Source organism: Euleptes europaea, chromosome 6 (assembly GCF_029931775.1).
Source record: "Euleptes europaea isolate rEulEur1 chromosome 6, rEulEur1.hap1, whole genome shotgun sequence".
NCBI lineage: Eukaryota > Metazoa > Chordata > Lepidosauria > Squamata > Sphaerodactylidae > Euleptes > Euleptes europaea.
The window spans coordinates 98,819,455-98,845,284 of NC_079317.1; the positions used below are offsets into that span (position 1 = coordinate 98,819,455).

General features: G+C 43.6%; 1 protein-coding gene across 1 annotated transcript; it reads left to right on the top strand.

The window, feature by feature from the left end:
- On the top strand, positions 1 to 25,830 carry LOC130479584 (NACHT, LRR and PYD domains-containing protein 12-like). The gene is made up of 12 exons (XM_056851980.1): positions 1 to 10; positions 607 to 2,296; positions 2,846 to 2,932; positions 4,969 to 5,139; positions 7,196 to 7,369; positions 12,098 to 12,268; positions 13,826 to 13,996; positions 18,287 to 18,457; positions 22,151 to 22,321; positions 23,090 to 23,260; positions 23,952 to 24,122; positions 25,743 to 25,830. Exons 1-12 carry the CDS (start codon positions 1 to 3, stop codon positions 25,828 to 25,830), a joined length of 3,246 nt encoding a protein of 1,081 aa, XP_056707958.1.

Sequence of the window (25,830 nt, forward strand, 5' to 3'; positions counted from 1 at the left end):
ATGCAGCCAGGTAAGTAGACGGAAGGAACTACAAATCACTTTCAGTAAAACCATTTCTTGCTATGGCTTAAAGAAGTTTGCTAACTCAGATGTAGGATTGCAGGCATTGTTAATTTTATGTCGAAGACTCTTGGAAAAAATTGTGGGGGGAGGGGATAAAGGCCATTTAGCCAGTTAACAATAAGAGGACCTTTAAGAACAGAATGATTTTTAAAAAAAATCTGGTTTAGCCAAATATGGAGGTGGAATTTAGCTTGCATACATGAGATTTCAATCATATGTTAGGGTTTACTTAATCTCGCAAAGCAAGTATTCACGTAGAGGTTGAAGTAGTAAAATCCAAGGAGAAGACTATATCCATATACACTGTGACAGATGCAGTTGTCAACTGGTTCTTTTTCCACTGTCAAAAATAATTCTTATATGAATCCATTCACATGTTTTCATTTGTAGGCCCAGGAATTCCTTGCAGAAGTGGTTGTGTGGCTTTTGGGGAAAAAAATTGTTTTTATAGCAAATACATCAATAAGCTTATTTCTTTGACACTTGGTTCCTTGTAACAACCAATGAGTACATACATCTAACAACAAAGGCTGTTTGCATTAGATTTCAGGGAGAAATACCAAGATCATATTAGAAGGAAATACCGAGCACTGGAAGATGTGACCACTTGCCAGGGGGCCCATGTGCAATTAAACGGAAGACACGTTCAGCTGATGGTTGCAAGTGAAGAGGAAGGTGAGGATGAAATAACAAGGAGGCAATGGAGACGTAGCGGGATCATCTCTGAGCGAAGTGCTGCTGTTGGCGTGGATGCTCTGTTTGAGACAGGCACTGATGGACCTCAGACAGTTGTGCTGCTGGGAGCGGCTGGGGTTGGGAAAACCACACTGGCAAGACGGATCATGCTAGACTGGGCGACTGGAAGACTTTTTCAGGAAAGGTTTGATTACATTTTCTACTTGAGTTGTAGGCAAATGACTCTTGTTTCGGAGGAGGCTAGTTTGACTGATTTGATTATCAATAATAACCTTGAACTAACTCCAGGCGAAACAATGAAAGAATCTCTGATGTACCCAGGAAAACTGCTCTTTGTAATTGATGGCTTTGATGAACTGAATGGTTTAATTAAGCCTCAGGATGATGACCTGAGCATTGACCCATGCGAGAAGAAGCCAGTGGGTGTCGTACTGAGTGGTTTATTATGCAAAACTCTCCTTCCCAAGTCCTGCTTATTAATCATGACCAGGCCGGCAGCTTTGGAAAGCCTTGAGAATTGCTTGCAGTCTCCTCGCTATGTAGAACTTCTGGGTTTTTCCAAGGAGGGCAGAGAAGAATATTTCCATAAGTTCTTTGGGAATCAAGAATTAGCAAAGCAAGCTCTGAATTACATTGAAAGGAGCGAGTCGCTCTTGGTCATGTCTTATGTCCCCAGAGTATGCTGGATCATGTGTACTGCATTGAAACACCATCTAGAAGAACAGGGCCAAGAAGGTCTCATACAAGTTTCTGAAACCCTCACTTCGGTATACATAATGTATCTCTTCTATTTGATTGGGTCCTTCAGCAGTAACTCGGAGCAAACAAATCTAAGAGGACTTTGCTCTTTGGCTGCACGTGGAATCTGGAATAAGAAGACCTTGTTTAAGGAAGAAGAAATCAAGGAACAATGTGTCTGTCAGTCTGACTCTCTTCCTTCCCTGTTGGATGGAAATCTTTTTCAGAAAGACTCTGAAAGTGAAGGTTTATGTAGGTTCATCCACCACAGCATGCAACAGTTTTTCGCAGCTTTGTTTTACGTTTTCCTTTTCAACAGTGCATCCAGTGACTCTGATGCTTCTAGGCATGATATCAAAACGTTACTAGAAAGGTGTAGTAAAGACCAAGGGGATTTTAACTTAACAATACAATTCCTCTTTGGCCTTTTAAATGGCGAAACGATGAAGGATGTAAAAAAACAATTGGGGTGGAAGGTTTCATCTACAATCAAGGTTGATTTATTAGAGTGGCTTAAAACAGATACACCGGTAAAGTTAGCGTATCCAAACTATAAGCAACTGGAGTGTTTTCATTATTTGTATGAGATCCAGGAGCAGGAGTTTGTTAAATGTGCACTAGATCCTGTGACTGAGATAACACTGGAAAGGCTGAAACTCACTTCAATGGATCAAGAGGCTCTTGCTTTTTGTGTAAAGAACTGTTTAAATTTGAAGGCACTTTCCCTGTATAGCTGCTTGTTTTTAGTGAAGGACCATGAAGCAGAACCACTTCCGAGGCTTCTAAGTTGTCTATGCAAGTAAGTAATATTAAATTTGTTAACACTGAACAGCTCCTTATATTGTTGCTCTTCCGATTTTTTATAATAAAGATGAGCAAGTGAGTTCTGCAAATTGCTGGTGCTTTTATGCTAGTTTTTAAAAGCTTTTTCTAAGATAAAAATTTGCAAGTTTTTGTTTTTGCAGATAGTGACTTGAGCTTTGGGAGGGAAGGCGGCATGGTATAGCCCAATCTGATTAGATCTCAAAAGCTAAGCAGAGTCTGCACTTGGAAGGGAGACCACCAAGAAAGACTCTGCAAAGGAAGGCACAGGCAAAGCACGTCTGCTTCTCGCTTGCCTTGAAAGCCCCTTGATGGCATCGCCAGATGTTGGCTGCAACTTGACTGCATGTCACACACACACACACACACACACAACTTGAGCCTGCTACTGCATGGGGTTTCTGATGGCTGTAGGGATGGGTCCCAAGTGTTGAGTAATTAATAAGAAGCATGTCTTTCATCTATGAAGTTCTTGTTATTTGGAAAAGAGAATGTGAACATGAGAAACACTTTACTGTCTTTTTAGGCAATCTAAGAAGACACAGAAGAGTTCAACAATTTACCTGCTCTGCCAAGTACTGAAGGATCCAAACAGTAAAATAAAGAAACTGGAGTAAGCCATTAATGCTTTTCTTTCTTTCTCTAACTAATAAGCACTCTGGATCTATTTACAGGAAGAAATACTTAAATATATTTATCCATTAGTGTATCTCAGTAGAGTCCAAGTATTTTCATAAAAACTCTTATGGGTTGGATCTTATCTATGTTTCTGCTTGTGCAAAGGGGAGGAGGGGTCACTTTGGACCCTCAAAATCTATGCTGGAGGTAAGGAGACAATCATGGGGAAAGCTGTGCAGGATAGGGGATTCAGTGTAGAGATCTTTGTTGAGGTCTTTTTTTCCCTTTTCCAGAAATAACATCCCTACAGGGCGATTTGCAGGGCATGGTTGCCATTACTCTTTAAAAGAAAAACCTTTGAAAAGATATTGTCATGCATTTCCAAGCTTCATATATATTATGGCCCATAATAGGACAACAGTGTCACACAGTGTTCAAAAGGGATACCAGCACATTTTAGTGGTATCCAGAAATTGGACAGATGGAGCTGTTAATTCCTATTTTTTCTATCCAAATTGGAGCACCGTATAACAGTTAGGCTCCCACCTTAAAATTAAACACTGAGAGTGCCGCAGGTATATCTTGACCTCCTTTGGAGAAAAAAATAACGTGTTAGTGCATTAGTTGTTTGAGCAACTAACTGTTGTGCCTCCTCTATATTTTGTTTCCATAACAAGTTGAAACGAAAAAGTACCCTCAGATATCGAAATTGTTTAACTTGCTCCAGCTTTTGCTCATTGATTTCCCAGTTATAAATTGGAGGTCTATGTCGCTTTGTAAAAATCATATTCTTGGACTTGTAATTAATTTCCAATTTTCCCCCAAAACAATACTGAGAAAAAGATTTCAGCAAACGCTGAAGGCCAACAGGAGTACGAGAGAGAAGGAGGGTATCATCTGCATATAGCAGTACAGGAATTTCAACGTTAGCTAAAGAAGGGGAGTGATGATTGGGTGATTTCAACTTTGCAAACAGGTCATTCAAATATAAATTGAACAATAAGGGAACCAAAACACATTCCTGACGGATCCCTCTTAGCAAAGGGAAGGATCTGGACAAATGACCAGCGTTGCTACAACAGACACATGCATTGGAGGGCTCATATAGCTTTTAAATTAGCCACAAGAGTCTTCAATAGATGGAAGTGGTTCTCAACTTGGTTCATAGCTGGCTTTTTTGTACAGAGTCAAAAGCTGCCCATAGACTAATAAGGGCATCATACAAGGGGCAACTTGAGATGGTAGATTTTTCCACCAAGTGGTAGAGAATTGCGCACTGATCGAGTGTAAAGTGGCCGTGCATAACGCCAGCCTGCTCAGGGCCAATGGTGTGTTCTGACTGGATCCAGTGTTCAAGTTTCTGATGTAAGCATAAAAAGTACAATTTCCCCAGCACAGACAAAAGGCTAATTGGTCGGTAGTTAGCTGGATTATATTTGTCCCCTTGTTTATGAATTGGTACAATAATTGGGCTTAATGCCAAGATGTAGGCATTTTGCCTGAGTTGTTGATTGATGTAAAAATGGGTGCCAAGAATTGGGCCCACCATCCGATATCAGAATGAAGGACTTCAGACGTAGCCAGGTCAGGCCCAGGGGCTTTCCCTAGCTTCAATTTCTTGATTAAGGTCGCAGTCTCCTCTGGCGAGACACTAGGCCAAGCGGGAAGTGCCCCTTGCTCCCACAGAAGCTCTTCATTCATTTGTGGACCATTGAAAAAATTAGTGTAATATTCTTCCCATACAGCTGGGGGAATACAAAAATCGATCACCTGCCTTCCTCCCATAGCACCAGAGACCAAGGACCAGAAAGGTTCTGAATCATTGTGGGGGGCAAGGATTAAATAATTCCATCCCCTTCTAATTTCTCCATGCTTTTTTACTCTGACCACATGTTTGAATTTCCTTTTTAGCTTGATCAACTCCATGTATGTTTGGGAGCTGTAGATTCTCCTCAATTTATGACGAGATATTTGATGCTTTAGAGATTGACTTTCAAGTTAATTCCTATTTGTCACTTTTGTTTTCTGCAGATTTGATGGTTGCAAGTTAACAGATGTTTGTTGTGCAGATCTCTCCACTGTTCTCTGTACCAACCAGAAGCTGACAGAATTAGACATGCAGATGACCAGCCTGAAAGATTCAGGGATCAGGTTGTTATGTGAAGGACTGAGTCATCCAGGCTGCAGACTGGAGAAACTGGGGTAAGGAGTTTTTAAAAACAAACAACTCTCCCTGGGTTCATTCTCAACAGGATGGGAGGATATGGATGAGCATGACATTAGCTGTGTAGATGTTCAAAACACCTTCTGCCTCACCCAGTTTCAATATATCTTTTCGTTTCTCCCTCTCATCTGATAGTCCATACCTGATCAACTTAAATTTTTTCAGTTTCTATCACAAATGATCCTTAAAGCTTATGATATCATTTCCTCTTTCTTGTGGCTGTCTTCTGAATTTCAAAGATGACTTGGGGCAGGCCTGTGTACATACTAGGCAGAAATGGGGGCAGGATTCCCACTCTCACCCAATAAGTCTTGTTCACCATAATGATAGGTGGAGTTCAGGACAGGCCTGAAATATTTAGAAAAATAGCTTTCAATTTATTTTTATTTTAAAAAGTCTTCGTTTTGTACTTGTGACAGGTTGTATCCTTCTGGAGTGTGGAATTCTTATTCATTTAGGTCATTGCTTGGCTGCCTTTCTGTGATAGTGGTGGGCTCATATCTGCGAGGAGCCTATGTTCTTACTCAGAATCCCATACTTGCCATAATATAATATTTTTATTTCACCCATCCTGGTGCAATTTTTCTTATTCTGTACTTCCCATAGCTGCAGAGTTGTAGCTTGCTGTTTTAAAAACCAAAGCCATTTAATCAGCTAACGTTTTACTTGTTTTAAAACAGTTCTTCATTTCATGGTTCTAAGCAGTTTCCAACAAGATAATAGGACAAGTTCATTCATACTTAACTATAGTTATCATGTGTGGTCTATTACCTTAATGACTTAGTTAACATGTTGTCAAACAAAGGGCCCATAGATATAATTTTCAGTGGTCAAATTAGGGTTGCTGATTATGGGTGGTAAATTCCTGGAGATTTTTTGGGTGGAGCCTGAGGAGGTTGTGGTTTGGTGATGGAAGGGACTTCAGCATAGGAATGCCATCCTCCAGGGGGAACCTGGGGAACTCCCAGCATTACAACTCATCTCCAAACTACATAGATCAATTCCTCTGGAGAAAATGGATGCTTTGGAGGATGGACTCTATGGCACTCTACCCCACTGAGGTCCCTGTTCTCCCTAGGCTCCATCCCCAAACCTCCAAGAGTTTCCCAACCTGGATCTGGTAGCCATATCCCTCCATCCCCCACTGGTGGCCAGGGTGGGGACCTGGCAACCCTACTTCAGCAGGGTATAATGCCATAGAGAACAGCTTCCAAAGTAGTTATTTTCTCCAGGGAAACTCATCACTGTTGCCTGCAGACCAATTCTGGGGATCTTCAGCCACCACCTGTTGGTTGGCAACCCTAGATAAATATATAGAGCAGAGGGTACTGTTTATAATATTCTGGTTAATAAGAAACAGTATTTTGGTGAGTAAGGACAAAAACACATTTCCTTATGAGTTGTTATAATTTTATGAGTTGTTATAATTCCTCTTTGTTTCTTTCTGCAGTTGGGAGTATGAAATACGTTATGCTATACATATTGTGTTATAGCTTGCGTTTGTATCTTGTTTTACATTTGAAATATCTAATAAAATAATTTTAAAAACACTATAGCTATCATTAAACAGTGAAAGCCAAAAGACATACCACAGCACTTGGCATATCTTGGAGCTGAGGATTGGTGGCGGTTCTTATATTCATTGATTAAAATCTTTAGAGAGTCAAATGGATTTTAGTGGTTGCTCTTATCCCTGATAACTGGTTAGGTAATCAGATCCAACAAAGGAACAGATGGGCCTTTTCCAGTGATCAGATGTATACATTTAGTGAACCCAACCTGACAATCCACATGTATCCTGAGATGGTACCTCCTCAGCCTCTTGGCTTATCTGCATCAAGGGTCGAATGTGGGCCCTGAGCAACAAACAAGCAAACAAACAAAACCAAGACGTAATGTTGATACAAGTTTATCCTGTGCCATGTCATACCTCTTTTATCAAGAGACTTCTCCCAATTTTGGACAGGAGATGCAGGCGGGGGAGGAGAATCACATTCCATGGTGCATTATCCTAAAATCTCTTCTCTCTTTCAGATTATGGGATTGTGAGTTTAGTCATGTTTCTTGTAGCAGTCTCTCTACTGTTCTCAGTACCAGCCAGACATTGAAAGAATTACAACTGGGTTATAACTCTTTTCTGGGAGATCAAGGAGTTCAGCTGCTAAGTGAGGGGCTGAAACATGCAAACTGTAATCTGCAGAGTCTGGGGTGAGTAGCAAGATGGCTTCCTCTGTGCAGGCAACTTGGTAATGAATGGTGGATAAGGATGGAAATGTGGACAGAGACACTGAGAATATTTGTCTTTGACAAAAACTAAAAATAATCAGAAAGAGATTATAGTTAAATTACCATGTTGTAATTGCTTTTAATTTGATAAGTTTTTATATTCTATTTTATATTATATTATGTTGTGTTGGTTAGCACATATAGTATATATTTATTGGTCTTTGACCACAAATAAATTCATTCATTCCTATAATTCAAACATATAGAAAACTTAGATCCAGATAATAAAACAAACTGGGGAGGAGCTGTGGCTCAGTGGTAGAGCATCTGCTTGGCATGCGGAAGGTCCTTCAATTCCCTTCATTTCCAGTTAAAGGGACTGGGCAAGTAGGTGATGTGAAAGACCTCTGCCTGAGACCCTGGAGAGCTGCTGCCAGTCTGAGTAGACAAGACTGACTTTGTTGGACCGAGGGTCTGGTTCAGTATAAGGCAGCTTCAGTTAAAACTTTGTGTCCTAGTTCTAAGCTTGGTTTTTGTTTTTAAAGTTGGAGTTTCTATTTGGTTTCGTGTTATAGTCAGCTGGTAAAATTTACAAAACCATCTCTCAAGGTGCTGAATTAATTCTTCTTCAAACTCATTTTTATACCTTATCCCATAATCCCCACGAATTTAGCTTGTTGTGAAACTCTTCATCTTGTAGTATTCAAACCATGAAACTGGACCATGACTTACCCTAAACACTTCCTCATACGAGGTTATACCAACAGAGACTACCAATGAATCATAACAGTTTTATTATTTTCCCATTTACCCGATGATGTTCATCAAAAATGCTGAACTGCATCTAAACCTCTAGCTTCTGATGGTAACGATGAAACCATCAGAAGCTTCTTCCTATTTCTATCCTATACCATCAATAAATTATCTATAATTGGATTACCCTTTTTAGAAACCTTTTTCCTAATCTTTGGATTGGCCCATAAAAAGGCCCTAATTGGTATTTTGATTTCTGCTTGCTCAAGTACTAACTCAGTCAAGGTATTCCCCATTTCCCATACTGAAATCCAACATGCATTTCTACACCTGGAAGGTAATGTCAACTTAGGGTTTCCAACTTCCAAGTAGTAGCTGGCGATCTCCTGCTATTACAACTGATCTCCAGCTCCTAGAGATCAGTTCACCTGGAGAAAATGGCGGCTTTGGCCATTGGACTCTATGGCATTGAAGTCCCTCCCCTCCCTAAACCCCACCTTCCTCAGGCTCCGCCCCAAAAACCTCCCGCTGGTGGTGAAGAGGGACCTGGCAACCCTATGTAATCTTCAGGAGGTAACTAGAAAGGCCCTTTTTTTGCTTGAGGATTGCTGCTTGCGTTCTTCTGCTGACCTTGCAAACAAAGGGATATGTGCTAAGGTAGCAAAGGGGGCCACAGGTTGCAGCCCTCGAATTCAGATTATAGATGCAATTTTGCTTGTAGAAAATTAATGCATCTGTGCTTTTAAATTTTATAAATGTGCCAAATAGTACAATTTTATATGCTAAACTCTAAATGATGAAGCAGTAACACAAGTTCAGATTTCAAAGTAAGTATTGTACATTTTTTAATTTATCCCAACACTGAAGGTTTTTCTGAAAAGAAACCACCCCACCCCAGAAATGTTATATCTCTGATTGTTATGAGGGTAAGATTGGCTAACTCTGTGTGTGGATCTTGGAGGAAGGCAAAGTCGATAAAAGGGACAAGATAATGAGACCCAACAGAAGGGCTTTTGCCACCCTTGAGCTACAATCCTTTTCAAACAGCTAGTAAATTTTCTCTCTCATAATGTTATCCTTATGACTGGATAACAAACATGTTTTTTTTTTAAATCAGTGTAATGTGGGAAAGATGGTTATATACTGTGGGCTAAAACAGATGTGATGCTGGGAGATCTGTGAATGGATCTTCCTGGTACTTTTGTAGAGCAATAGGTATGTGAGGCCTTTATTTGGATTGGGGCCTCTGAGATGGGGATTTAACCCTTCCTCTTCTGCAACCTTTTGATTATTGTCACTGGCTCCTTCACTTGGGTGGTTATTACCCATGGAACTTTTAAAAAAAATTATTCAATTTTTTAATAGGGGATACAGAAAAAGAAAAAGGGAAAACAGAGAGGGTAAATTTAACAATTCTTTTGTGTCCGTGCCTAAGATAACCATCTATCCAAATTCACCCCACACTATGATCTCTTATGAAAATACAAAATTTAACTGAAAATTAATATGTCTTTAATACTTCAACCTCGATTGAATGGTATATCTTTAGAGTTAAACCATTTTTACTTTTTCCCTTAAGAAGATTGTTACCTAATCTATTAAAATAACCTTTCAAATCTTATTTATATCTTACCCTGATATCTCATTTTATATACATATCTATCACACATGTTTGCGTCATGCATATCTGTCAAAAATGGTTGCCATTTCTGCTTGTAGTCCTCAATCAATTTTCTTTGAAGCAAATGTGTTAACCCATGGAATTTTAAAAAGTCAGACAAAGTGCTGGACTTTCTCCCCCCCCCCCTTCCATGCAAATAACAGCCCAGAAAGACTGACTTTAATCAAGAAGACCATGTTGGGGAAGAAGTGTTGAACTCCATCACCCCGTGATCCTGATCAAAATGTATCTGTCCAATGTATCTGCCTTAAAAAAACCTCTGGAAATATCTCATCATGGATTTTCTAGTATCTCATCTGGTTTGGCCCAAGTGCCAGACACTGGGATGATATCATAAGTAAATGGGCATATATCAACATAAGAAAGGCTATGCTGGATCAGACCAAGGTCCATCAAGTCCAGCAGTCTGTTCAAGACAGACTGCAGAGGCCTTGGAGCTGATGAGGGTAACACGGGAGAAGTAGCACCTGTCCATATACTTGTGCTGCCACCAGGCTCTGACAGTGCATTCCTAAGGAGAGTTACTCCAGCCTAAGCCCATTCATTTCAATGGGCTTAGACTGGAGTAACTCTCCTTAGGATAGGGTTGCCAGCTGCCAGGTATTAGAATGTAAAAGGGAAACCTATGCTGGAAATAGTTGAAACTGTAGGAGAAGGCAGCACGTGGCTCAATATTGTAAAAAACGGAAGTAAGCCCAAATGGGGCAATATATGAAACTTCAAAATAAGTAATTATAAACCTAAGCAATATTAATATTACACCAATAGGAAATGAATCAAACAATGTGCAGGAGCTTGAATGAAAGGTACTGTTAAATCATATAAGCTGTGTTAAGGCGCACAGAAACCACAAGCTACAACAGGCAAACAAGGATACTAAGATACAAGGTTAACTGTGTTGAAATGCACACAGAAACTTCAAGCTGTGAACGGGCAAACAAGGATACAAGATAAACAATGAAAACAAGGTTACAAAGTATAAACCTCAAATGATAATGAGAAATGAATACAGTAATAAAAACTTAGAAGCAAGCCTCACTGGTTCTTAAAACACTTGGTGGCAGCTCCCACAACTTCTCATCAGAGTTCACTCACTTAAATTTCACTCGGCATTAACAAAGGTCAGCATAACTCTGCTAAGAGCTGTTAACAGTGTCTGCTGTGTTGCTCACAGACTTTCTTTACAAGGTGTGTTTCCCCCAAGGTGACTCATGTTTAGTAAAGCCATATCTGGACTTCCTGGAACTCTCCTGTGTTTGCCAAACTGTGGTGCATAGTGTGGCCGCGTCAGTTTAGGAATCAGGATGCGTAAGAGGAGGCTGCTTGTTGGGAAAGAAACTCTCTGCTTGCGGTGTCCATCCAGGTCCAGTGAGCGGCACCTTTTCCCAACATGAAAAAACAAAAATGCGGGGAGGAACCGCTCTCAGAGGAAAGTACGGAGCAAGCCACCTTCTGGTAACAGTGAAGTAGACAAATGTTTCAGGGATAGAAGAGTGGTGCATACCCTCTTTGAAGAAAAGCCCATCTGCCTGTCCTCACTAAGAAAAGATCCATGATTTCCTTTCTCAGGCCGTTTATGCTTGGTAATTAGCAGCATATTCCAGGCTGAAGTGCCCCGCATTTTTTTTTATTTCTTCATGCTGAACTGTCATTCCAGACAACACTGCCGGTGCGTACCTGCTTCACATTTCTTAAGAGCCCCTTTAATGCGACCTTTTGTATTTGCTCCGCCCCCGCATCTAAGCATTCACTGAAGGAAGCATGCAGAATCCCAGCCATGGCTTTGCCATGCAAACGACTATTGCTAATGGCTATACAAACGAAGGTGAGTGTGTGGGGGGGTGGAATTCGTTTGACTTTCTCCTCTTGCATCGGAACCGTGAATAGTCATTTTAAAGGTCGGATTTAAAAAATCAGCATTGAGCAAGGAGCAGAATCAACCCTGCATAAATGGCCTCAGAGTAAGTAAAGAGACTTGGGTAGCAGCAGAACAAATATTGGACATGTTTGGCTCTCCTCTGTTCTGCTTTAACGAAAATTGATGTGGAAGTAGCCATCATTGGTCAAAGAAGAAGCTCCTTCATATCAGTTGATTTCCCTGGGGGGAAATTAAAGCTCTAACATGGTAGGAAAGGTAAAAGGCAGCAGCTTCTCCCCCTCCCATGCCACAATGCAAGTCAAGGCAGCACCTTTTGACTGTAGCTGGAAATATTTTTAAAAGCACATGTTCTTTGTGCCTGAAAAAAGTAATGATTTTCTACCCTTTCCCCACGTAGGCTGGAAGAGTGTAATCTCACTGCTGCTAGCTGTAAGGATCTTGCCTCTATTCTTGGCACCAGCCAAACCCTGATGAAACTAAACCTGGAATACAACCAGTTGGGAGATGCAGGAGTAAAGCTGCTATGTGAGGGACTGAAACACCCAGAGTGCAAACTGCAAACTTTATTGTAAGTGCGATCTGAATTCTTTCAGGCTGGAATACTCGCATCGCTTAATCTAAAGTAGACTTTTATATATCAGCAGGCCTGAAGGTCATAGGTTTTGTTGTAAGCCGCTCTGAGCCCGGCTTTGCCGGGGAGAGCAGGATCTAAGAATAAAAAGAAAGAAAGCATACCAGGTAGATAATCGGTAAAAGAAAGGTTTTAATTAGCCAAAATAGTGGTAGTGGTGGAGAAGGCAGTTCAAAAACCCATGGCCAAAAGAAAAGACTCTTCGTAGCAATAACAACACAAAATAAAAAGGTGGGGTGAAAGGGGGATTATGCTATGCAAGTGAGAAGCAAGCAAGGAGAAATAAATCAAACAACTCTAGTGCATCTAGTTCAGTATTTTCTTGTGTTAGGTCAGCTGACCTGGCAGTCCAGCCCCCACAGGCTCCATGGGTACATAGATCCCCTCAACGACACTCATTTTTTCTTGCATGGATCCAAGGGAAATGTCAGGGCCAATTTGCATGCTTCCTTTTGGACTTTCTATTGGATGTTCCTAGTATTCCCTCAGCTCACATTGGCCTAATTCAGGTTGGGATCATGTCATGCAAGGAGAAGGGGCTTAAGCCTTCTCTCCTGCATCTTCTTCCCAATTTGGAGAGCTACTATTTGCTCTTTTAGAGAAACTTAACGTGGACCAGTGACCAGATAAAAGAGTGTGGTGGCTGGGCTGGTATGCTTCTCCCATTTCTTTTATTCATTTATCATTAAATATCACCTATTGTCAGGATCTAATTTCTCACATGCCCTGGAGAATTATCTGGGATCAGAGGATAAAATCAGAAGGTCATGGACTGGCATATCTGAGTTCAAATTCTATCTCAGCCATGGGTATAGATATGATACATTTAATTCCAGTCTTGATCCTACCGTGCAGATCAAAAAATCCACTCAATAGGACCACCCCAGTATAGGGGGAATGTATCTACAAACCTGGGAGAACTCGCAGAAAAATCTGAAAACTGGAGGGAGTGGGTGGGAGATCAGCCTCTTTCCAACGTAAGTTGTGTGTTCTGGGCATGTGCAGATGTTGCAAATGCCTTGCATAAAAACTTATATTTTAAAAGGTAAGGATTTGCTGGGGGTTGCACAACTGGGAGGGCTGGTGACGGGAGAGGAAAATGCATGAGACTAGAAGGAAGAAAAGCATGTGATGGGAGGATTTGGGCACAGCAAGAGGAATGGAAGGGAGGGGGAATCAGGGAGAAAGAGATTGCCCCCACCCTGCAAGTCCTCATGGTTCTCCCTCTTGCTAATAATCTAACAGTGCATCCCTAAGCAGAGTTATACCCCTAAGTCCATTGAAGCAGGGTTGCAATGCAATTCAGGTAGCCTAGCCTCCCTTAATTGCTTGTGCATAGATCTGCCCCATTAACAGCAAAAGGGGAAAAAACTAATACTGCTGTGACTTACTGCTAAAGCGGTTTCTTGTTAACTTACAATAAATGTTACAAGGAGAAAAGGAAGCTACTGGAAAAAAACTGATAGCTTGTTGCACTTTTTTTGTCTGTTCTAGATTGGGCACATGTGGGCTCACAGCTGCCTGTTGTGGGGATCTCTCCTCTGTTCTTGGCACCAGTGAGGCCCTGACCGAGCTGGCTCTGGAATACAACCAACTAGAGGACTCAGGAGTGAGGCTGCTGTGTGAGGGACTGAAGCAGCCAAATGGCAAACTGGAAAAACTAGGGTGCGGCTCAGTTGGGGTGGATTTTTAGGTTGTTCTTACCTCTGTGTTGATGAGCTCCAAGGGGGTATTCCTTTAGTGCAGGGGTGGGGAACCTTTTTTCTGCCAAGGGCCATTTGGATATTTATAATATCATTCGGGGGCCATGCAAAATTATCAACTTAAAAATTAGCCTGCTATATTTGGTCAAACATTTAGCCAAGAGGCACGACCGGAGACGGCTCCGAGTGTCTGCCACATAGAGCGACTCGCTTTTGAGCTCTGGTTTCCCCAGCTGGGCCCAAGAGATTCAGGCAGGGCAGCATCCTTCTGAGCTAGAGACCTACCAAGACCCATGAAGGGCCAGACCAAATGATTTCAAGGGCCTTATACGGCCCCCGGGCCTGACGTTCCCCACCCCTGCTTTAGTGCAACCCCAGTCATGATTGCAGGATGCAGCTAGAGAACCCTGTTCTCAAGGGAAACGAAATACTTTCTTTCCAGGTATTAATTTCATTTTCACATGAGCAACTTCCAGCATATTGAAAGGGGATAATTTAATTATAATTTAATAGTTTTGCAAGCAAGAGGAAATAACTGCATAAGAAGACAAAATCAACAAGGCCCTGAACATAATTCTTACAGCAACAAAAAAGACTAACAGAGGCATGAAAGAGCATATAAGAAAGAAAATAAATAATTTTAAGGTAGAAGAATATTGTGAGGAAGGTCCCACATTCTTGACTAGCTTGGTTTGCACTAGGGCTGTCAATTCGGTTCGGCCCGAACTGAAAATCAGCCAAATTTCCCTTGATTCGGCGGTTTTTAGTTCGGACGGATCCGAACTCAAAACTGGCGGGCAACCGGGGGGGCCGAATTCAGCGAGTTCGGGAGTTCGGCGAATAAATTCGGCCAATTCGGCCGTCAGTAAGCAGCATAACCGTCAGTAAGCAGCATTCTCCTCCCCCGGCCAATCGGTGGCCAAGCTGGGTCTTCTTCTGGCCAATCAGTCAGGATTGAGTGCTGGAGGAATCAGCTGATGTGCGGCCAGCCGGGGAAAGAGAGAGAGAGAGGGAAATCCTCATGTGTGTGTGAGGGGGTGCTTGTGCACATTCGCTCCTTTCCGTGGCTGCAGGGGGCGCATTTTTTGGGGTACCGACCCCAAACTTTCAGGGGATATTCAGACAGGTTTTTTTAAGAGACCACCCAAGTTTTGTAAACATTGGGTCAGGGGGTCCCGAGATATGGGCTCCCCCCCTTTTTTCTTTCCATGGCTGCAGAGGGCGCATTTTTGGGTGTGCCGACCCCAAACTTTCAGCGGAGCATCAGACTAGGCTTCTTAAGATACCCCCCAAGTTTTGTAAACATTGGGTCAGGGCCCCCCGAGATATGGGCTCCACCCCTTTTTCCTCTCCCCCCTTTTCCATTTTCGTGGCTGCAGGGGGCGCTTTTTTGGGGGTTCAGCCCCCAAACTTTTGTCATAGCTTCAGAGAATCCCTCTTAAGAGACCACCCAAGTTTTGTAAAGATGGGTTCAGTGGGGGCTGAAATATTGGCTCCCCCCCTTTTCTCTTTCCATGGCTGCAGGGGGCGCATTTTTGGGTGTGCCGATCCCAGACTTTCGGCGGAGCTTCAGTCAAGGCTTTTTAAGAGACCACCCAAGTTTTGTAAACATTGGGTCAGGGCCCCCCGAGATATGGGCTTTCCCCTTTCCCCTATTGGGATGAATGGATCACCCTCGAGAGATGCATACATATGGATCTTATATTGGATACAAATGGAATCATATTGGATTACCCAGCCTCCCAGCCCCTCCTGCTGGAACAGAAGACAGCCACAGTAAGACCCCTTTGGGGTCTTTAATCTATATTTTTTCTTTTCTGTGTGTGTGTGGGGGGGGAAGCAGAGTCTGTGTGTGTGTGTGGGGAGGGAGCAGTTTCTGTGGGTGGGGGGGGGGGAAGCCAAAGGGGGCTTTTGCCGGTTCTGCCTGGGGTGTGCGTTCCCCCTCCAGTCTCTCTCTCCCTGGTTTGAGGGGGGGCTTCATTTTTATTCTTCAGGTTTTTCCTCATTCATAAGATCAGTTAGGTTATTGATGCTTGCTCAAAACTGGTTTTCAAATGGTGACTTAAAGAATGCATCTGCCTGGTCCCAAGTCCAATGCAAAAGGAGACATTCCACCCCCTCCTGCTCATTATGCATAGCTAGCTGCCTCTGTCCCTTTCCATGGTATGCAAACTCCCAGGTGTCAGGTGTTGCTATGCACTGTTGCAAAGGTTTTGCATTGCGTGCTTGTGTTGCTTTGCAGTTGTATTGTTTTGCAAAATTCTTCACACCTGCCCCGCCCTTTGCATATTTGCAAAGGGGTTGCTCTGCAGTTGTGTTGCTTTGCAAAGTTCTTAGCACCTGCCCCGCCCTTGCTCTCATCAGCTGTTTGTCGGCCGGGAGCTTTGTGCGTGGGCGGCAAGCTCTGCGGAGAGATCCACACTAAGGGTGGGGGGGACCCCTTTCAGGGCCCATATCTCAGCCCCCCCTGACCCAATCTTTACAAAACTTGGGGAGTCTTTCAATATACGTCCTTTGAAGCTCTGCTGAAAGTTTGGGACCTCTAAGCCCAAAAATGCCCCCCCCAGAGCCGCGGAAAGGCGCGGTTGTGTTTTTAATGGCTTTATTCGGCCGAATTTTTTTCCCGAACTTTGAATTCCCGCCGAATTGAATGGATCCGAAGTGGGGGAGTTCGGACTTCGGCACGTACCGAACCCACAAGGGCCAAATTCGGCCGAATCCGAACTGTACCGAATTTTTTTTTTTTGACAGCCCTAGTTTGCACTGGCTCTCCATAGCAAATAACAAATTGAAGCTTGTTTTTCTCCTGCAGAACAGGAATTTAAAGTGTGAATTAGAATCTGGTCAGTGGGGAAGAAACAAACTCCAGTTTGCTGAGGCAGTTTGGAGTTTGAAGGCTTCAAGGGGAGAAGGGAGAGGGTGCACAAACAATCCACACTTGTGCATATCACAAACAGAAGTTTGTTGGGCTGCCTGAATGCCAACATTGTGAAAGTTGGGACCCTTTCTTAGGGTATGTAAAGATATAATTACTTACAGAAACTGTTTTAAAAGGGGGGGATTCTGCTTCCCTTCCTTCTCTAGTCCTCCTCTCCCTACAGACTCCAAGTCTAGCTCTGATTTCTTCTCTCCAAGCAGGCTTTTGGCTACTATATATATTTTCCCAGGTTCATATGGGGAAGGAGAGGAAGAGGAGGCAAGTGGCTTTGAGAATGGGTAGCTCATGTGATCAGTCTTCAGTAGGGTCGCCAACCTCCAAGTACTAGCTGGAGAACTCCTGCTGTTACAGCTGATCTCCAGGCAATAGAGATCAGTTCACCTGGAGAAAAGGGCCACTTTGGCAATTTGACTCTACGGCATTGAAGTCCCTCCCCTCCCCTAACCCCGTCCTCCTCAGGCTCCACCCCAAAAACCTCCCATTGGTGGCAAAGAGGGATCTGGCAACCCTAACCTTCAGTCAGTTAAGAATGGACTTTGGAGTTATATCTTGGGTGTGTGTTGAATTAGGCTTTCTGACAATCTACACTCTGTACAAACCAGCTTCTGCAGGAAACTGGAAGAACCAGTTGATTCTTAGTTCTGTTCTTGTCTGGCCAAAACAAAGAGAAAGAGGATCCACAGAGGATCCACAGTGTGCTCCTATTCAAGTGGAGTAGAGCCCTGTAGCTTTCCCCTGCTTACTATTGTTAAACTTTGATTCCTCGTTCCTTCTAAAAAGAAAAACATCTTTGGCACAACTGAACTGAACTCTTTGGCACAGCAAAGTCACTGTCGTAGCCTCTGTGTTACATGCAAGGAGAGGCCACTCTCTCCTGCCTTAGCCAGTCCATTTCCCCAGCACAGATAACATGTATGTAAATTTGAAGCCAATGACTACACAGCAATACTAATTGTTGCTAAATCTGCATGGGGGCAGGGGTTCTAGATCCTAAGGAAAGGGGATAAGTTGTCTATCCCAGATCTTCTGGACCTCTGCTTCAGCATGGCAGGCAGTTGGATAAGTCAAAGAGGCTGATTTAATGAGTTTTGTAGCCTTATTACATGTGTGCTGGGGGGGAACCTTTGTCCCTGCCCCCCAATACACACTGTTTTCCCAGCCTGAAATGGCTCTTGGAACTGCTCTTTGCCCCATTGGAGAAACCTGTACCCATAAGATTAGCCCGACAGGGAAAATAGAAACTGTGGCTGTTTGAAGAGGCTTGGATAATAGGGAATTTTCTTTAATACAGATTATTTTTCCTATTTTTTACAGGTTGGGACAATGTAGTATTACAGCAGCTTGTTGTGGGGATCTCTCTTCTATTTTAATGCTCAGTCAGACTCTTACTGAGCTGATTGTGGAATGTAATGAACTTGGAGATTCTGGAGTGAAACGTCTGTGTGAAGGACTGAAGCATCCTAATTGCAAACTACAGAAACTAGGGCAAGTAATAGTTGGACTGTTGTGAGATTATCATCACAGTTGAACCTCATTTGTGGCTGTCCAACTGGAAAGAACCAGGGACTTTAAAGGTTGTGCCCTAACTTAGTATTTGGGAGTCCAACTGTATTCTCAAGATGAACAACCAAGAATCCCATTGATCATTCATTTGTTTGTGCGCAGGGTCTCCTCCCTTCAGGCAAGTGAGCTAGGCTAGGTGATCCAAGCCCTCTTATTCTTTACTATTAGTTCAAAGTTCAGTGTTGGTAAGTGATGCACATTGGAACAAAAAATCCCAACCTATAAGCTAATGGGGTCTGAACTTGCTGAGACTGAAAGGGAGAAATATCTTGGGGTAATGGTAGATAATAGTAGATAGCTCAATGAAAGTGTCAACCCAGTGTGCGGTAGCAGTGTAAAAGGCAACCTCTATGTTGGGAATTATTAGGAAAGGGATTGAAAATAAAATGGCTGATATTATAATGCCCCTGCATAGATCTATGGTGAGGCCTCATTTGGAATACAGTGTACAGTTCTCATCACTGAATCTCAAGAAGGGCATTGCAGAGCTGGAAAAAATTCAGAAGAGGGCAACCAAGATGATTAGGGGGTTGGAGCACCTTCCCTGTGAGGGAAGGCTAAATACTGTGGGACTTTTCAGTTTAGAAAAGAGACAAATAAGGGGGGCATGAGAGAGGTTTATAAAATTATACATAGGGTAGAGAGAGTTGACAAAGAGAACTTTTTCTCCCTATCCCAAAATACTAGAGCTTCAGGGCGTCCAATGAAGCTGATGGGCAATAGATTCAGGAAGGACAATAGATTCAGGAATTCGCTGCCAGAGGATATAGTGACGGTCTCTGTCTTAGACAGCTTTAAAAGGGGATTAGACAGATTCATGGAGGATAGATCTATCAGTGGTTCCTACCCATGGTGATTAAAAAGAACCTCCATGTTCAGAGGCAATAAACCTCTGAATCCCAGTGCCAGGAGGCAACATCAGGGGAAGGCCTCAGCCTCTAAGCCCTGTTGTTGGACCTCCTGGTTGTGAGGAGACTCTCTACCCTGAATCTGCCTTTCACATCTACCCTGAATCTGCCTTTCACAGATTCAGGGTAGAGAGTCTCCTCACATCCAGGAAACATTTTAATGGATTTGGAAAGCAATTTTTGCTAAAAAGATGGGTTAGAGAGCTGATGTCTTATCATGAATCCATGAGGGTGGAGAATGAATGGCAGGCATATTTTAAGGGAGGAGGGAGGGAGAGATTTGGGCTTTGCTATCTATATATCTAATTCCGTCCTGGACGGCCCAGGCTAGCCTGACCTCATCAGATCTCAGAAGCTAAGCAGGGTGGCCCTGGATAGTACTTGGATGGGTGACCACTAAGCAATACCAGGGTCTCTATGTGGAGGAAGGCAATGGAAAGCCACCTGTTAGTCTCTTGCCTTGAAAACTCTGCTGGGTTGCCATAAGTCGGCTGCAACTTGATGGCACTTTACACACACACACACACACACACACACACACACACACACACATCTAATTCCCAAGCATGCTTATCTGCAGATAGCTAAATCCATGGATTGGGGCCATACCTAACCCAAACAGATGTTTCTGCAGACCTGAGGGGACCTCCTAGGTGTGCAAAAAAATCTGACATTAAAAAAATGGGAGGTTTCCCCTCAAAATAAAAAAAGCTTTCTCTGTGCACTTACTTTATGCTGGTGGTGGTGGCAGTTAAGCCTGGGAGCTGCTCAGGGCCCAGTAGTGGGGGCCTTGACAGGGGCCTCAGTGCACCCACCCAGAGCAGTCCAGGGAAGCCACTGAGAGGGAGGGAGGGGGGAAGCCTTGGCATGCCCACCCAGAATAGTCAGAGTAAGCTGCTGAGAGAGAGAGAGGGAGGGAAGGTGTGTGTGCCGTGGCATGCCCACCTCAGTCTGGGTGAGACATTTGAGAGGGGGGACGTCTTGGCACACCCACCCAGACTGCTCCAGAAGAGCCACCAAGAGCGGCACTGTGTGTGTGTGCGGGGGAGGCCTGCTGTTGGCACAGCAGAATTAGGTAGCTGCTGCTAGGTACCAGCCTGTCTCCCCTGCAGGCAGGTGGGAGAGTCCTTGAGGGGGCTGCCATTGATGGAGCCAAGCGGCTGGCCGGGTGGCCAAGGGAGCCACGGCTGCCGCTGCTATAGTCAGCAGGGGAGCGAGAGTGAATGAAAGAGAGGGAGTGGGAGAAAAAACGATGAGAGGGGTGGATGGAGAAAGAGAAAGGCAGTATGTGTGAGTGAGTGTGACAGTAGAAACTGGGAGAGAAAGGGCGCTTCATTCCCTGTTTCAGCCAGGATTCAGCCAGGATCGAACGCATGCGTCCGGGCTGAATCCTGGCTGAAACCGGGAATAAAGGAGGCTAAAGCGACCATGCGTTTTCGCCCAAAGAGAGAGCTAAAGAGAATCAGTGACAGGTGTAGAGAGAGAGGAAGAAGATGTAGAGTTGCCATCCCCACAACAGACAGGCTGCTAGGCGAAATGCTGGTGCCTGGGTGAGGATCCCATGATGAGGCTCTGGCTGCAGGTCCTGCTGGGCTTGATCTCCCTTGGAGACCTGACAGCACAATTTTCAGCCTGTGCCAGGGGCTGAAAATCCCAGCATCACCCAATTTGCTACCTCTCCATGGTGGTGCTTTGTGGAGGGGGGGTGGAGAGAGGTGGGACTATTGTAGTCAGTGGTGGGCAGGGGAGTGAGAGAGAGAGTGAAAGAATGATGGGAAGGTGGAAGAAAAAAGAGAGAGAAGGTGTGTGTAGGAACTGGGGGAGAAAGAGAGCGTGAAAGTAGGAACTGGGGGAGAAAGAGAGAGCTAAAGAGAGAATCAGTGACAGCAGCTGAAGAGAGAATTGGCCATTTATTCATGGAAGGTTTTGCATTGGATTTGCCACTCTATAGATGCACATTTTCTCCATCTGAATTCTCAAAACTCTGCAGGGGGGCTTATTGTTGAGTTTTGAGAATATGGATGGGAAAAAGTGCATCTAAAGAGTGGCAAATCCAATGCAAAACCTTCCATGAATAAATGGCCAATGAGAGGAAGATTGACAGGTGTTGGGTGGGAGAAAGAGAGAGAGAGGAAGATTTATTATGTGTTTGGTGGAAGTTGAACAAGAGAAAGTGAGGAAGGGTGATGGGAGGAAAATGGGATTGCTGCTTCCACAAATTTCCTGTGGGCCCCCACTTGTTTTATTGTGGTTTTAACTGGAAATGTTTTTAACTACCATTGTAAGCCAGCCTGAACCATGAGGAAAGGTGGGGTATAAGTGAGTTAATACATGAAAAAAATGTCCTCCACTGTGTTGGTTGCTGAGACTTGACTGTGAAAACATGTGTGTGTTTTTATTCCTGATATTGGACCATGTCGCTCCATGTTATTGGCGTGGTTCACAGTTGAAAACAACAGTGGAGCGATCTGATCAGAAACAGGAATTTTAGACTTTGTTCCTTTTATTAGGAAGTGGCCAGTAGTGCACACACATTGCAGCTTTATCCGTTCTATTGTGTCATCCTGGAAATAAGCTTTTTTGGGGGGAAATTAGTATATGTAAACTACCAGAAAAGCAAAAGTAAGTGTGAATTCTGTGTGTAATAATTATGTGTTCAGCTTATCTTTTGTGTGAATTTTACATAGTAATTGTCTGTCTCTGGCAGCTTGTGGTTTTGTGCACTCACTGCTGCTTGCTGTGAGGAGCTTTCCTCCGTCCTCGTTGACAACGAAAGGTTTACAGAACTGCAACTAGGAGGTAACAGATTTGGGGATTTGGGTGTACAGCTGTTATGTGAGGGACTAAAGCATCCAAACTGCAAATTGCAGAGATTATGGTAAGTAATCGCTGGATTCCTTTGGATTCAAATCATTAGAATTTGGATCTTTGTTCTGTGGCATGTGGGGCCTCGATCTCATTTTCATGATGAAACAGCTTTGTTTTATCCATGTCTGCTTTCTTTTCTTTCATCAAAAGGAGTCTTCTCCCCACCCCAGCCCTCTATGGCCTCTGCCTTCCTTCAATGTAAGGGACCTAAATCTAGCCCCAGATCTATCCCATCACCTCTTCAATCTATCACCAAATAATTGATTTTAAAAAAATCTCCAGTTAAATCCCCTTTTGCCATTTGTTTTGCCAAGTTGTTTTCTGTTGCCCCAAAAGGTCAGACCAGAACCAATGGGTTGAAATTAAATCAAAAGAGTTTCCATCTAAACATCAGGAAGAATTTTCTAACAGTTAGAGCGGTTCCTCAGTGGAACAGGCTTCCTTGGGAGGTGGTGAGCGTTCCTTCCCTGGAGGTTTTTAAGCAGAGGCTAGGTGGCCATCTGTCAGCAATGCTGATTCTATGACCTTAGGCAGATCATGAGAGGGAGGGCACCTTGGCCATCTTCTGGGCATGAAGTATGGGTCACTGTGTGTGTGTGTGTGTGTGGGAGGTAGTTGTGAAATTTCTGCATTGTGCAGGGGGTTGGACTAGATGACCCTGGTGGTCCCTTCCAACTCTAGGATTCTATGATTTTGTGTTGTGCCAAGAGAAACTCCTTTCCTCCACTCAGTTCTTCACATGATAAGTAATAAAATAAGGTGTGTTTGTGTCTTGCAGGTTATGTGAGTGTGAAATCACAGCTGCTGCCTGTGGAGATCTCTGTTCTGTCCTCAGAACAAACCACGTCCTGAAAGAGTTAGACTTATGGAACAATAAGCTGGACGATTCAGGCGTGAAGCTGTTGTGTGAGGGGCTGAAACACCCAGACTGCAAACTTCAATTTTTGTCGTAAATAAGAAATCTGACTGTTATATTACATTATTATAAGTATATTTGCACATAATGATTACCGTAAATCAGTGTGTCTAAATATAGTCCGCCAGTGGTTAACAGGAAGGACCTTTTGCCTCTTTTTTTCTCCCACATTGAAAGCTGAGGTTCTCATTAGCCTGAATTTCATAGCAGATTATATGCCCTGGGCAAGAACCTCGTGGTGCAGAGTGGTAAGCTGCAGTACTGCAGTCCAAGCTCTGCTCATGACCTGAGCGATCCCAACAGAAGTCAGTTTCAGGTAGCCGGCTCAAGGTTGACTCAGACTTCCATCCTTCCGAGGTCGGTAAAATGAGAACCCAGCTTGCTGGGGGTAAAGTATAGACAACTGGGGAAGGCAGTGGCAAACCACCTCATAAACATAGCCTGCCTAAGTAAATATTGTGATGTGACTTCGTAATGACCCAGTGCTTGCACAGGAGACTACTTTTTTATATGCCATGGACACGTTGAATACACATATCATAGAGTATAATGGAAGAAGAAATAATTTGGATAACCAAGAGATTTGGGTATCTAGGGTCATACGATGAAGGTTCTCTGGAACGGAGTTCATCCTCAAACTTCATGGAAATGGACACCATACCCCTGAAATATTGACAAATAAGGGATAAAGAAGCCGTCATTTATTTGTGTTCTGTTCTTCCAGGTTGTGGAATTGCTGTTTCACAGCAGCTTCCTGCGGGGACCTCTCCTCTGCTCTTAGCACCAACCAGAATCTGAAGAAGCTGCAGCTGGAGGGTAATGAATTGGGAGATTCAGGAGTGATCTTGTTGTGTGAGGGACTAAAACACCCAAACTGCAGACTGCAGGAAATAGGGTAAGTAATAGCTGGTTTCCTTGTTACACAACATTCAGTTGGGAAATTGTATCATTATTTGTCTAATAAAAGTCCGGGGCAAACATTTCCTTGTCTTTAAAGGGAGAGTCAAGAATAAATGAACCTGTATGGAGTTCAAATAACAAACAGAATTGTTCCAGGGTATGCAAGTGGGAAGGGGGAGGTGCCAAGTCAGAAAGTTATGTATGTAATTTATTTATTTATTAAATAACCCTGCCTTTCCTTATACTTCAAGGTGGCTTACAATAATAGTTAAAACATTTCCAGTTGAAACCAGGATAAAACAACAAACCCCGGATCTCTTCCTCTCCCCCTTAAAAGATGCCTACCATTCAAATCCCTTCAAATGCCCTGACAAGCAAGCAAGCCTTGCAGAACCTCCTGAAGATCTCCAAGAAAGCCCCCCCCCCCCTTCGAAGAGTCAATTCCACAAAGCAGGAGTCAGGATGGAAAAGGTCTGGGCTCTGGCCAATTCCAGACAGGGCAACCTAAGTTCTGAGATTGCCAACAGATGGCTGCCTGGAGGCTATAGTTGGAGGCACATGGGAACATATGGGATGAGACAGTCCTTCAAATATGTGGGTCGTGAAAGTTTTTAAAGGTCATAACCAGCATCTTGAATTGAACTTGAGACAGACTGGCAGCCAATGTACCTGTTTCAAAATGGGCAACATATGTTCCCATGGCTAGCTCATGACAATGGTTGGGCTGCCACATTCTGGACCAGTTGTAGTTTCTGAGTTGTCATCAAGGGCAGCCCTCACGTGGAGCACATTGCAGTAATCCAACTGTAAAGTTACAGAAGCATGGATCAGTGTGCCCAGATTGGCTGAGTCAGGCTAACAAGAGAGTTGGCAAATACAGATGCAGCTGAGAGAAGGCACTTCTGGCACCATGCCAACCTGCTTTTCAGCGAGCAAGGCAGAGTCCATGAGCACCCTCAAGTTCTTAACCGGCTCAGGAGAAGCCATCTCCACTCCATCTAGGACAAATGGATTCAATCCCTCTTGAATATGAGCCTTCCCAACCTTCATCACCTCTGTCTTGTCTGGATTCAGCTTCAGCTTGTTCTGCCGTTGCATTTTATTCATCTAAGGACCTGTGGGGTTAGGTGAAACTGAGAGACAGTGACTGGACCGAGGTCACCCATTCAGCTTCAGGGATGTGTGGGGATTTGAACCCTGATTCCAGTATGAGACACTGCCCATTTCACCCTGCTGGCCCTCTTCCAGGACTGGAAATCAGGGGGTCTCCAGTAGAAAACTTCGAACACTCTGTGTGTGTGTGTGTGTGTGTTAAGTGCCGTCAAGTCGCTTCCGACTCATGGCGACCCTATGAATGAAAGTCCTCCAAAATGTCCTATCTTTGACAGCCTTGCTCAAATCTTGCAAATTGAAGGCTGTGGCTTCCTTTATTGAGTCAATCCATCTCTTCGAACACTACAAACCTAGAAATCCCAGTGATCCTGGGACAAGCAATGACAGTAAAACTGTTTCAAATTAGTGTCATTTTATAATGTATAGATACACCCATACATTTTGCATAGTATCAATTTGTATGAATAAGGAATCAATCACAGTTTTCTTCTTATGCTCACAGGTTGGACAGCGACCTCTTAACTGAAGCTGCAGTGGAAGCGCTGGCTTGCCTGAAAAAGATGAAGCCGGATCTCATCATCGACACATAG

Excerpts from the sequence above, each read along its gene's own strand:
- LOC130479584 (XM_056851980.1), top strand. Across the intron at positions 7,370-12,097 it reads TGTAATCTGCAGAGTCTGGG|GCTGGAAGAGTGTAATCTCA; the intron begins GTGAGTAGCAAG and ends TTCCCCACGTAG. Across the intron at positions 12,269-13,825 it reads TGCAAACTGCAAACTTTATT|ATTGGGCACATGTGGGCTCA; the intron begins GTAAGTGCGATC and ends TGTCTGTTCTAG.